This window comes from Salmo salar, chromosome 15 (genome assembly GCF_965601325.2).
Source record: "Salmo salar chromosome 15, fSalSal1, whole genome shotgun sequence".
NCBI lineage: Eukaryota > Metazoa > Chordata > Actinopteri > Salmoniformes > Salmonidae > Salmo > Salmo salar.
Window position 1 is genome coordinate 108,876,013 of NC_138305.1, and position 13,980 is coordinate 108,889,992.

A 13,980-nucleotide genomic window follows, 5' to 3' on the forward strand; every position below is an offset into this window, starting at 1 on the left:
ACAGACCCAGCAGGGTAGTAGGAGACAGTAGTCCAGTATCAGTCATGTTTACACAGACCCAGCAGGGTAGTAGGAGACAGTAGTCCAGTATCAGTCATGTTTACACAGACCCAGCAGGGTAGTAGGAGACAGTAGTCCAGTATCAGTCATGTTTACACAGACCCAGCAGGGTAGTAGGAGACAGTAGTCCAGTATCAGTCATGTTTACACAGACCCAGCAGGGTAGTAGGAGACAGTAGTCCAGTATCAGTCATGTTTACACAGACCCAGCAGGGTAGTAGGAGACAGTAGTCCAGTATCAGTCATGTTTACACAGACCCAGCAGGGTAGTAGGAGACAGTAGTCCAGTATCAGTCATGTTTACACAGACCCAGCAGGGTAGTAGGAGACAGTAGTCCAGTATCAGTCATGTTTACACAGACCCAGCAGCAGGGTACTGTCTAAATTTCTATATCATATTGGTGTGTTTTGTGAGGCAATTAACGCTTTTCCCAGGCGTCCAAATTATCCATTGAGATTGTATATTCTGTGCAGGGCAACGGCATTAACAACAGCCTGGACTGCAACCAACATCCTAGTGTGTTGTTGGTGTGGACTTTAACCAACATCCTAGTGTTTTGTTGGTGTGGACTTTAACCAAACTGAAGACGACAATCCATAGACATATTATTTTTTAGAAATGAGTCAAACGAGACATGTCTAAGCATCAAACATTTATTTTACAACAGCACATCAGATAAATGATCATCGTTCTCTCTTTCAGACACATTAGACGACCATGCTAAAACATAAATCCTAACTTCTACGCTCTTCCACTAAATGTACAGCAGATATGAACCTGTCATTCAAAATGGCCACACCTAGTTACATACCATTTACACTTCACTAACAGCCGTGATTGGGAGTCCCATAGGGCGGTGCACAAATTGTCCCAGCGTCGTCCAGGGTAGGCTGTCATTGTAAATAAGAATTTGTTCTTCACTGACTTGCCAAGTTAAATAAAAAATAAAAAAACGACATTCATTTATTAATAAGAGAACAAAAATGCAATAAATTAAAGTGTCATTATAATCTTCTCGTTATATTCACACTAACTTTTTTTGTTGTATGTTTCTAAAATAATGTTTTTTCTTGATCCGGTATAACTTAGTATTGTATACACATTGCATTAATTCAGACAAGTTGCATGTTTAATAATCACAGAGGAGAAAGAGGTCACAGAAATAGCATTTCATTTGTCACCGTCATCATGATGACAGATATTCTTATCCAGAGCGACTTAGTTAGTGCATTCATCATACGATAGCTAGGTGGGACAACCACATCTCCGTCGTAATACAACCAATCAAATTAAATAAAAAATTTGACTGCAGTGGGCGGGACATTGAAGGACAACTACAACCAATTAAAAATGTCTCACTTGATAATAGAATCTTCTTAGAAATAAATTAAAAGAAAGGAGGGAATAAAATGAGCCTGGTCCCAGATCTGTTTGTTGCCAGTTAGCCTGGTCCCAGATGTGTTTATTACCAGTTAGCCTGGTCCCAGACCTGTTTGTTACCAGTTAGCCTGGTCCCAGATCTGTTTGTTGCCAGTTAGGTCCCAGATGTGTTTATTACCAGTTAGCCTGGTCCCAGATCTGTTTGTTGACAGTTAGCCTGGTCCCAGGTCTGTTTGTTGACAGTTAGCCTGGTCCCAGATCTGTTTGTTACCAGTTAGCCTGGTCCCAGATCTGTTTGTTGCCAGTTAGCCTGGTCCCAGATCTGTTTGTTGCCAGTTAGCCTGGTCCCAGATCTGTTTGTTGCCAGTTAGCCTGGTCCCAGATCTGTTTGTTACCAGTTAGCCTGGTCCCAGATCTGTTTGTTGCCAGTTAGCCTGGTCCCAGATCTGTTTGTTGCCAGTTAGCCTGGTCCCAGATCTGTTTGTTGCCAGTTAGCCTGGTCCCAGATCTGTTTGTTGCCAGTTAGCCTGGTCCCAGATCTGTTTGTTGCCAGTTAGCCTGGTCCCAGATCTGTTTGTTACCAGTTAGCCTGGTCCCAGACCTGTTTGTTACCAGTTAGCCTGGTCCCAGACCAGTTTGTTGCCAGTTAGCCTGGTCCCAGACCTGTTTGTTGCCAGTTAGCCTGGTCCCAGATCTGTTTGTTGCCAGTTAGCCTGGTCCCAGATGTGTTTATTACCAGTTAGCCTGGTCCCAGACCTGTTTGTTACCAGTTAGCCTGGTCCCAGATGTGTTTATTACCAGTTAGCCTGGTCCCAGACCTGTTTGTTACCAGTTAGCCTGGTCCCAGATGTGTTTTCTCTTGCCACCATTAATGTCCTTATCCATTACAAGGAGATGGTATGATCGCATAAACAGACTGGCACTCAGGCTATGACAAAATAAAATTGACAAGTAGATAAAAAGGTTAGATTGACACTGAAAAGGTGTGAGTATATAACACACAACCTCCCAAAAACACGAGGTGAAACCAGGTCTGACAACAATACATCTAAAAACACACGAGATTCATCACCGCGTTACATCACGCTTACATACAACCGCCACGCTGCTCAAAGATGATTGGCTAGAGTCCAAGGAGTAACAGAGTGCTAGTGGGGGGGGGGGGGGGGGGGGGGGGGGGGGGGGGCTAAGGGTTGCAAAATTCCAGTAACTTTCCCTGAAATTCCTAGAATCCCTGAATTATTTAGAAAACCAGAGGATTTGGGGAAAGTTACTGGAAACGTACAACACTTGAAGTGTTTAGAAGACTACTGAGGGTGCTGAGAAACCTAGCACCTGATGCTGCTTGATTGTTGTAAACTGGGTTTTTTTTTTTGTTAACGTCCCAAATAGTACCGTAATCCCTATGTAGTGCACTACTTTTTGATCAAGGCCCATAGGACTCTGGTCAAAAGTAGTGCACTACATAGGGAATAGGATGTCATTCAGTTGCAGAGCTGGACTACATACAGAGCTGTAGGCCAACAGACAACCACTACTTTGGATATCTTAAATATTATCCTCCCTTCTCATACAACATCAATAAAAACTAAAATAATCTACTGAACAAAAAATAAATAAAAAAATAAACTTGGTTGTTTTGCGAAACTCAAAATAGACACAACTTAATAAAATCCTAACATACCATTTACATTTAACATTACTTCCTCACAGAAAATCTGAAAACTAAAACAAGCAGTCGAATGGATTTGTGGTAGTGCCAGGTTCAGAGAGTGAGACATTTGGACTACACTAACACACACACACTGTAGTGTGTACACACACACACACACACTGTAGTGTGTACACACACGTGTGAGCGTTGAGGTTGTAGCAGTGGTAGTAGTTGTAGTATTGGAGAGAAAACACAGAGAGCCAGAGCAGAGGAAGAGGAGGAGAAAGTAGAGGAAGAGGGAAAGCATCCGCCTGATGACATGGAGTTTAATGAAGAGATTGTTCTCAGAGAAATTAATGGAAATCATTCCACTGTCCATACTATACTATATCCACAATAAAAGTATAGGTAGGTGTAATTTGCCAGAAGATACTGTGGCTACTGCTAGCTTAGCATGAGTACGAAAAAAAGTCAAGTCCAGGACAAAAGCGAGCAGTATTTGAATCTTCGATGGAGCGGTGTAAGTGTAAAATTTGGAATACCATTCCGTGAAAAAGTATTTTCTGATTTTCTCCATTTTTGCATATTTTTGATACCGAATGTTAACCCACTCGTAGCACGTGCTCCAGCAGGTATATCTCACTGGTCACCCCCAAAGCCAATTCCTCCTTTGGTCGTCTCTGCTGCCAATGACTGGAACGAACTACAAAAATCTCTGAAGCTGGAGACTCATATCTCCCTCACTAGCTTTAAGCACCAGCTGTCAGAGCAGCTCACAGATCACTGCACCTGTACATAGCCCATCTGTAAACAGCCCATCTACCTACCTCATCCCCATACTGTATTTATTTATTTATCTTGCTCCTTTGCACCCCAGTATCTCTACTTGCACATTCATCTTCTGCACATCTACCATTCCAGTGTTTAATTGCTATATTATAATTACTTCGCCACCATGGCCTATTTATTGCCTTAACTTACCTCATTTGCACTCACTGTATATAGACCTTTTGTTTTCTTTTGTTCTACTGTATTATTGACTGTTTTGTTTATGTGCAACTCTGTGTTGTTGTATGTGTTGAATTGCTATGCTTTATCTTGGCCAGGTCGCAGTTGTAAATGAGAACTTGTTCTCAACTAGCCTACCTGGTTAAATAAAGGTGAAATAAAAAATTAAATCAGATCTTCAACCAAAACCTAATATTAGATAAAAAGGGAGCCTGAGTTTACAAACAACAACAACAACAACTACATACAATAACACAGGAGAGAAGACCAAGTATTGTGGGTGAGGTACAAGTTTAAGACACAGCTCTGCCTCAGCTGCCTGCCATGATTGTCCAAAGTATAGTGGAATTTTCATTAAAAGCAATGATTTTAAATTAACTTCCTGCTTTGAAGGATCTACTTCCTGCTTTCGGAGTCAGAAACAAGCCTAAAATAACATTCTCTCTAAACTCCAACCCAGACAGACAAGGTGGAAACGGATATTAAAACACAGGGAAACAAAGACAAAACCCTTCCAAGAGACTAACAGATCAGAAATGCCTCAGACAAGTTGTTGCCGTGAGTTTAGTAGCAGTGTTGGGATTAGTTTAAAACAAAACTAAGGTATTACTTTACATTATAACACAGCTTTGTTGAATATTAGTTTCTGATTGGCTAGAAGGGCAATCTAGAATGGACATTAAAACCAGATAACGGGACAGTTGGGACATTAAAACCAGATAACGGGACAGTTGGGACATTAAAACCAGATAACGGGACAGATGAAACATTAAAACCAGATAACGGGACAGTTGGACATAAAAACCAGATAACGGGACAGTTGGACATTAAAACCAGATAACGGGACAGATGGGACATTAAAACCAGATAACGGGACAGATGGGACATTAAGACCAGATAACGGGACAGATGGGACATTAAAACCAGATAACGGGACAGTTGGACATTAAAACCAGATAACGGGACAGTTGGACATTAAAACCAGATAACGGGACAGTTGGGACATTAAAACCAGATAACGGGACAGTTGGACATTAAAACCAGATAACGGGACAGTTGGGACATTAAAACCAGATAACGGGACAGTTGGACATTAAAACCAGATAACGGGACAGTTGGACATTAAAACCAGATAACGGGACAGTTGGGACATTAAAACCAGATAACGGGACAGTTGGGACATTAAAACCAGATAACGGGACAGATGGAACATTAAAACCAGATAACGGGACAGATGGGACATTAAAACCAGATAACGGGACAGTTGGACATTAAAACCAGATAACGGGACAGATGGGACATTAAAACCAGATAACGGGACAGATGGGACATTAAAACCAGATAACGGGACAGTTGGACATTAAAACCAGATAACGGGACAGATGGGACATTAAAACCAGATAACGGGACAGATGGGACATTAAAACCAGATAACGGGACAGTTGGACATTAAAACCAGATAACGGGACAGATGGGACATTAAAACCAGATAACGGGACAGATGGGACATTAAAACCAGATAACGGGACAGTTGGACATTAAAACCAGATAACGGGACAGATGGGACATTAAAACCAGATAACGGGACAGATGGGACATTAAAACCAGATAACGGGACAGATGGGACATTAAAACCAGATAACGGGACAGTTGGGACATTAAAACCAGATAACGGGACAGATGGGACATTAAAACCAGATAACGGGACAGTTGGAACATTAAAACCAGATAACGGGACAGTTGGACATTAAAACCAGATAACGGGACAGATGGGACATTAAAACCAGATAACGGGACAGTTGGACATTAAAACCAGATAACGGGACAGTTGGACATTAAAACCAGATAACGGGACAGATGGACATTAAAACCAGATAACGGGACAGTTGGACATTAAAACCAGATAACGGGACAGTTGGACATTAAGACCAGATAACGGGACAGTTGGACATAAAAACCAGATAACGGGACAGTTGGACATTAAAACCAGATAACGGGACAGATGGGACATTAAAACCAGATAACGGGACAGATGGGACATTAAGACCAGATAACGGGACAGATGGGACATTAAAACCAGATAACGGGACAGTTGGACATTAAAACCAGATAACGGGACAGTTGGACATTAAAACCAGATAACGGGACAGTTGGGACATTAAAACCAGATAACGGGACAGTTGGACATTAAAACCAGATAACGGGACAGTTGGACATTAAAACCAGATAACGGGACAGTTGGGACATTAAAACCAGATAACGGGACAGTTGGGACATTAAAACCAGATAACGGGACAGATGGGACATTAAAACCAGATAACGGGACAGATGGGACATTAAAACCAGATAACGGGACAGTTGGACATTAAAACCAGATAACGGGACAGATGGGACATTAAAACCAGATAACGGGACAGATGGGACATTAAAACCAGATAACGGGACAGATGGGACATTAAGACCAGATAACGGGACAGATGGGACATTAAGACCAGATAACGGGACAGGTGGAACATTAAAACCAGATAACGGGACAGGTGGAACATTAAAACCAGATAACGGGACAGATTGGACATTAAAACCAGATAACGGGACAGATGGGACATTAAGACCAGATAACGGGACAGTTGGACATTAAAACCAGATAACGGGACAGATGGGACATTAAAACCAGATAACGGGACAGATGGGACATTAAAACCAGATAACGGGACAGTTGGACATTAAAACCAGATAACGGGACAGTTGGGACATTAAAACCAGATAACGGGACAGATGGGACATTAAAACCAGATAACGGGACAGTTGGACATTAAAACCAGATAACGGGACAGTTGGACATTAAAACCAGATAACGGGACAGATGGACATTAAAACCAGATAACGGGACAGTTGGACATTAAAACCAGATAACGGGACAGTTGGACATTAAAACCAGATAACGGGACAGATAAACATTAAAACCAGATAACGGGACAGTTGGACATTAAAACCAGATAACGGGACAGTTGGACATTAAAACCAGATAACGGGACAGATGGGACATTAAAACCAGATAACGGGACAGATGGGACATTAAAACCAGATAACGGGACAGATGGGACATTAAAACCAGATAACGGGACAGTTGGACATTAAGACCAGATAACGGGACAGTTGGACATTAAAACCAGATAACGGGACAGATGGGACATTAAAACCAGATAACGGGACAGATGGGACATTAAAACCAGATAACGGGACAGATGGGACATTAAAACCAGATAACGGGACAGATGGAACATTAAAACCAGATAACGGGACAGATGGGACATTAAAACCAGATAACGGGACAGATGGGACATTAAAACCAGATAACGGGACAGATGGGACATTAAAACCAGATAACGGGACAGATGGGACATTAAGACCAGATAACGGGACAGATGGGACATTAAAACCAGATAACGGGACAGATGGGACATTAAAACCCGATAACGGGACAGTTGGACATTAAAACCAGATAACGGGACAGATGGGACATTAAAACCAGATAACGGGACAGTTGGGACATTAAAACCAGATAACGGGACAGTTGGGACATTAAAACCAGATAACGGGACAGATGGGACATTAAAACCAGATAACGGGACAGATGGGACATTAAAACCAGATAACGGGACAGAAGGGACATTAAAACCAGATAACGGGACAGATTGGACATTAAGACCAGATAACGGGACAGATGGGACATTAAAACCAGATAACGGGACAGATGGGACATTAAAACCCGATAACGGGACAGTTGAACATTAAAACCAGATAACGGGACAGATGTGACATTAAAACCAGATAACGGGACAGATGGGACATTAAAACCAGATAACGGGACAGATGGGACATTAAAACCAGATAACGGGACAGATGGGACATTAAAACCAGATAACGGGACAGATGGGACATTAAAACCAGATAACGGGACAGTTAAAAAAGATATGGGGACACCTTGCAATCATGACGCCCATACTACAAAGTTACAGAAAGCTAAACCAACAACCCCCCAAACTGAAATTGGATACATTCTAAAACGCAGGTCTAATGAAGAAAACCGTATATAGCTAGCAATTGATTATTATTATTTTTGTTGTTGTTGAGCATATGTTGACCTAACGTGGTGTGTGATGAACATGATTTTCTCCGGTCCCTACTGTAGTCATGACGCAAGTGGCGCTATGCTTTCAAATCCTCAACACATGAAATTTCGAGTTTGTCCAGCTGTTTTCAGCAACTGATAAGTTTGAATTCGGGTTGTCATATTAGCTATTTTGCTAGCGTCTAGCCTAGCGTTTGATATGCAATGTGATCTCAACGATAATGATGAGAAGCCACTATGCCATGCAACATTTGGGATCATCGGCTCATTATCCAAATGAATGTCACTAGAAAACAGCTTAAAACACAAAATGCAAATCCAGCTACTTTGCTGTTATTCTGGCTGCAGACGTCATGACTGTGTTAGCCGTAGCTAGTTGGCTAGCTAGCAAGCAAGCGATAAGAAGGAAAGTATAGCAACCAAAAGATGAGAAAGCATGAATTCTCTCAAAAATGTTTTTTTTCTTCTTCCTACCGATAAATGTGTGCTTTAGTATTGTTCTCTTTGGTAACTGTGGTATAAGCGGAATAAAACGCCGACGTTGTGTACTCTACCTTGGAAAAATGACCTCCGCAAAGGGACTCGGCTCTGCCTTGTCCTCCATTATTTCCAAGGTAATGCGCAGAACGTCGACGTCTTCCTCCCTTACTTCTATATTACCTTATCCCTTACTTCTATATTACCTTATCCCCAACTTCTATATTACCTTATCCCCTACTTCTATATTACCTTATCCCCTACTTCTATATTACCTTATCCCCTACTTCTATATTACCTTATCCCCTACTTCTATATTACCTTATCCCCTACTTCTATATTACCTTATCCCTTACTAGATATATCTCTTTACCCCTTACTTATATATATATTACCTTAGTTGGGCCAGTAACCGAAAGGTCGCTAGATCGAATCCCCGAGCTGACAAGGTAAAAATCTGTAGTTCTGCCCCTGAACAAGGCAGTTAACCCACTGTTCCCCGGCAGGCCGTCATTGTAAATAATCAAATCAAATGTATTTATATAGCCCTTCGTACATCAGCTGATATCTCAAAGTGCTGTACAGAAACCCAGCCTAAAACCCCAAACAGCAAGCAATGCAGGGAAAAACTCCCTAGAAAGGCCAAAACCTAGGAAGAAACCTAGAGAGGAACCAGGCTATGAGGGGTGGCCAGTCCTCTTTTGATCTTAACTGAATTGCCTAGTTAAATAAATAAAAAGTATATACAAAAATCCCTTACTTATATATTACTTTGTGTGGAAAGTAACGCGTTACATTACTTTACATTTTGTTTGTGAAAAAAAAAAATCTCTAAATCTGTTAGATGGAGCAAGGCGAGCTGCGTACACACTACCAAAGATATGCTACTTCCTTTGACTTCCTCATCTTCCTTGCCATCTTCCTCTCTCTCTTGCCATGTGTCCTCTACTCTCTTTCTCAGAGGCAGGATAGTGGTGTAGGGCATGGGGTGTAGAGGGTAGGGGTGTAGAGGGTAGGGGTTTAGAGGGTAGGGGTACAGGGGGTTTAGTTGTATCCAGTGTAGAGGGTAGGGGTACAGAGGGTTTAGCTGTATCCGGTGTCGAGGGTAGGGGTACAGGGGGTTTAGTTGTATCCGATGTCGAGGGTAGGGGTACAGGGGGTTTAGTTGTATCCGGTGTAGAGGGTAGGGGTACAGGGGGTTTAGTTGTATCCGGTGTAGAGGGTAGGAGTACAGGGGGGGTTTAGCTGTATCCGATGTCGAGGGTAGGGGTACAGAGGGTTTAGTTGTATCCGGTGTCGAGGGTAGGGGTACAGGGGGTTTAGTTGTATCCGGTGTCGAGGGTAGGGGTACAGGGGGTTTAGTTGTATCCGGTGTAGAGGGTAGGGGTACAGGGGGGGTTTAGCTGTATCCGGTGTAGAGGGTAGGGGTACAGGGGGTTTAGTTGTATCTGGTGTAGAGGGTAGGGGTACAGAGGGTAGGGGTACAGGGGGTTTAGTTGTATCCGGTGTAGAGGGTAGGGGTACAGGGGGTTTAGTTGTATCCGGTGTCGAGGGTAGGGGTAGAGGGGGTTTAGCTGTATCCGGTGTAGAGGGTAGGGGTACAGGGGGTTTAGTTGTATCTGGTGTAGAGGGTAGGGGTACAGAGGGTAGGGGTACAGGGGGTTTAGTTGTATCCGGTGTAGAGGGTAGGGGTACAGGGGGTTTAGTTGTATCTGGTGTAGAGGGTAGGGGTAGAGGGGGTTTAGCTGTATCCGGTGTAGAGGGTAGGGGTACAGGGGGTTTAGTTGTATCCGGTGTAGAGGGTAGGGGTACAGGGGGTTTAGTTGTATCCGGTGTAGAGGGTAGGGGTACAGGGGGTTTAGTTGTATCCGGTGTAGAGGGTAGGGGTACAGGGGGTTTAGTTGTATCCGGTGTAGAGGGTAGGGGTACAGGGGGTTTAGTTGTATCCGGTGTAGAGGGTAGGGGTACAGGGGGTTTAGTTGTATCCGGTGTAGAGGGTAGGGGTAGAGGGGGTTTAGCTGTATCCGGTGTAGAGGGTAGGGGTACAGGGGGTTTAGTTGTATCCGGTGTAGAGGGTAGGAGTACAGGGGGGGTTTAGCTGTATCCGATGTCGAGGGTAGGGGTACAGAGGGTTTAGTTGTATCCGGTGTCGAGGGTAGGGGTACAGGGGGTTTAGTTGTATCCGGTGTCGAGGGTAGGGGTACAGGGGGGGTTTAGCTGTATCCGGTGTCGAGGGTAGGGGTACAGGGGGTTTAGTTGTATCCGGTGTCGAGGGTAGGGGTACAGGGGGTTTAGTTGTATCCGGTGTAGAGGGTAGGGGTACAGGGGGGGTTTAGCTGTATCCGGTGTAGAGGGTAGGGGTACAGGGGGTTTAGTTGTATCTGGTGTAGAGGGTAGGGGTACAGAGGGTAGGGGTACAGGGGGTTTAGTTGTATCCGGTGTAGAGGGTAGGGGTACAGGGGGTTTAGCTGTATCCGGTGTAGAGGGTAGGGGTACAGGGGGTTTAGTTGTATCCGGTGTAGAGGGTAGGGGTACAGGGGGTTTAGTTGTATCCGGTGTAGAGGGTAGGGGTACAGGGGGTTTAGTTGTATCTGGTGTAGAGGGTAGGGGTACAGAGGGTAGGGGTACAGGGGGTTTAGTTGTATCCGGTGTAGAGGGTAGGGGTACAGGGGGGGTTTAGCTGTATCCGGTGTCGAGGGTAGGGGTACAGGGGGTTTAGCTGTATCCGGTGTAGAGGGTAGGGGTACAGGGGGTTTAGCTGTATCTGGTGTAGAGGGTAGGGGTACAGGGGGTTTAGTTGTATCCGGTGTAGAGGGTAGGGGTACAGGGGGTTTAGCTGTATCCGGTGTAGAGGGTAGGGGTACAGGGGGTTTAGTTGTATCTGGTGTAGAGGGTAGGGGTACAGGGGGTTTAGCTGTATCCGGTGTAGAGGGTAGGGGTACAGGGGGTTTAGTTGTATCCGGTGTAGAGGGTAGGGGTACAGGGGGTTTAGTTGTATCCGGTGTCGGTCCGGTAGGAGGAGTGGTTGTCTGACGTCAGCCTGGTGGTCTCTGTTCCGGACGGCTGCATCATGATGGGGTCACCACCAACGTCTGGGGGGGGGGGGGGGGGGGTGAACAACACACACACAGATGTTACAAATCTAAATAACTGTGATTGGTGGCAGCTTCAACCACATGACCAATCCACAGGCCCATGTTGGACTGACCAGAGTTAAACTGTTCTAATGACCAACCCATACGGAGCGATTTCAGTGCCAGACGAAATTGTATTTGAATTGCATAATTTTGGAATTTGTATTAGGATATTGAACTTGAATTTAAGATTTTTTATTTTATTTGTGATGCACAAATTTAAATCATTGAATTCATAAATTGAACTTGTATTTCATGGTTTGAAACGGAATTGAGTGTACATTGCATTCAGTTAAATTTAATTTCAATGTAATTGAATATTCAAGTGGAACTTGATATATTTAGTTTCAATACGGTAGATGTTGCTTTTATTAAGGGTGTCTCGAGTTTACAAACTACAATTTCAAGTTAATCATAGTTTCATATATTCAACTTCTCAGATGAAATTCAGATTCCATTTTTTTTAATTCAGTTCTCTAAATTCAGATTCTAAACCAGAAACAAAATCCTGGTACTTTGCCAGCCAGGAAAAGTAGAGGAGAACAGATACAATTCGTAAGCATTTCACTGTGAGGTCTACTACACCTGTTGTATTCAGCATTTCACTGTAAGGTCTACTACACCTGTTGTATTCAGCATTTCACTGTAAGGTCTACTACACCTGTTGTATTCAGCATTTCACTGTGAGGTCTACTACACCTGTTGTATTCAGCATTTCACTGTGAGGCTCTACACCTGTGTATTCAGCATTTCACTGTAAGGTCTACTACACCTGTTGTATTCAGCATTTCACTGTGAGGTCTACTACACCTGTTGTATTCAGCATTTCACCCTAAGGTCTACTACACCTGTTGTATTCAGCATTTCACTGTAAGGTCTACTACACCTGTTGTATTCAGCATTTCACTGTAAGGTCTACTACACCTGTTGTATTCAGCATTTCACTGTAAGGTCTACTACACCTGTTGTATTCAGCATTTCACTGTGAGGTCTACTACACCTGTTGTATTCAGTATTTCACTGTGAGGTCTACTACACCTGTTGTATTCAGCATTTCACTGTGAGGTCTACACCTGTTATTCAGCATTTCACTGTAAGGTCTACTACACCTGTTGTATTCAGCATTTCACTGTGAGGTCTACTACACCTGTTGTATTCAGCATTTCACTGTAAGGTCTACTACACCTGTTGTATTCAGCATTTCACTGTAAGGTCTACTACAGCTGTTGTATTCAGCATTTCACTGTGAGGTCTACTACACCTGTTGTATTCAGCATTTCACTGTAAGGTCTACTACACCTGTTGTATTCAGCATTTCACTGTGAGGTCTACTACACCTGTTGTATTCAGCATTTCACTGTGAGGTCTACTACACCTGTTGTATTCAGCATTTCACTGTGAGGTCTACTACACCTGTTGTATTCAGCATTTCACTGTGAGGTCTACTACACCTGTTGTATTCAGCATTTCACTGTGAGGTCTACTACACCTGTTGTATTCAGCATTTCACTGTGAGGTCTACTACACCTGTTGTATTCAGCATTTCACTGTAAGGACTCTACACCTGTTGTATTCAGCATTTTACTGTAAGATCTACACCTGTTGTATTCGGCGCAAGTGACAAATAAACTTTGATTTGATACAATTAAAAGCTCACTGTGGTAAACAGAAGCTTCTGGCGGGCTCTGAAGCCAATTTGGCATGTTGAATTAATTTTCTTCCTATGAATTTGGCTCTAGCATTTGAACTGTTTTGGCTATAAACTGTTATAACCCCCATTCCTGAAAGCAAAGCCTCTCTGGAACATGGATGTGCTTCCTGTTCCCCTCTATGATAATCACAATCTACCATATTGAAATTGAATATATAAATATTGAATTTGAATATTCAATTAAAACGAATTTTAAAACATTGCAATATTTACTAAATTCGGTCTCAAATATTGAAGTACAAATTACATTTATTAAGTCAATAAATCAATTTCTGTATTACAAATTGAAATGCAATCATCTAATACAAATGAAAAATTATGGAATTAAAATACAATTTCTGTTGGCACATACACAGGTTGGACTGACCAGTTAAACTGTTATAAAGACCAGAGGACTGACCAGTTAAACTGTTATAATGACCA

At 42.9% G+C, this 13,980-nt stretch overlaps 1 protein-coding gene across 1 annotated transcript in view; it reads right to left on the reverse strand.

Annotated features, from left to right (window-relative positions):
- Positions 1 to 700: 700 nt before the first annotated feature.
- Positions 701 to 13,980, reverse strand: part of LOC106572876 (dnaJ homolog subfamily C member 5) — a 77,763-nt gene continuing 64,483 nt past the window's right edge. The window contains exon 5 of the mRNA XM_014147420.3: positions 701 to 11,804. Within this exon, the coding sequence (XP_014002895.2) occupies positions 11,701 to 11,804 (104 nt within the window). The 3' untranslated portion in view covers positions 701 to 11,700. The remainder of the gene's footprint in view (positions 11,805 to 13,980) is intronic.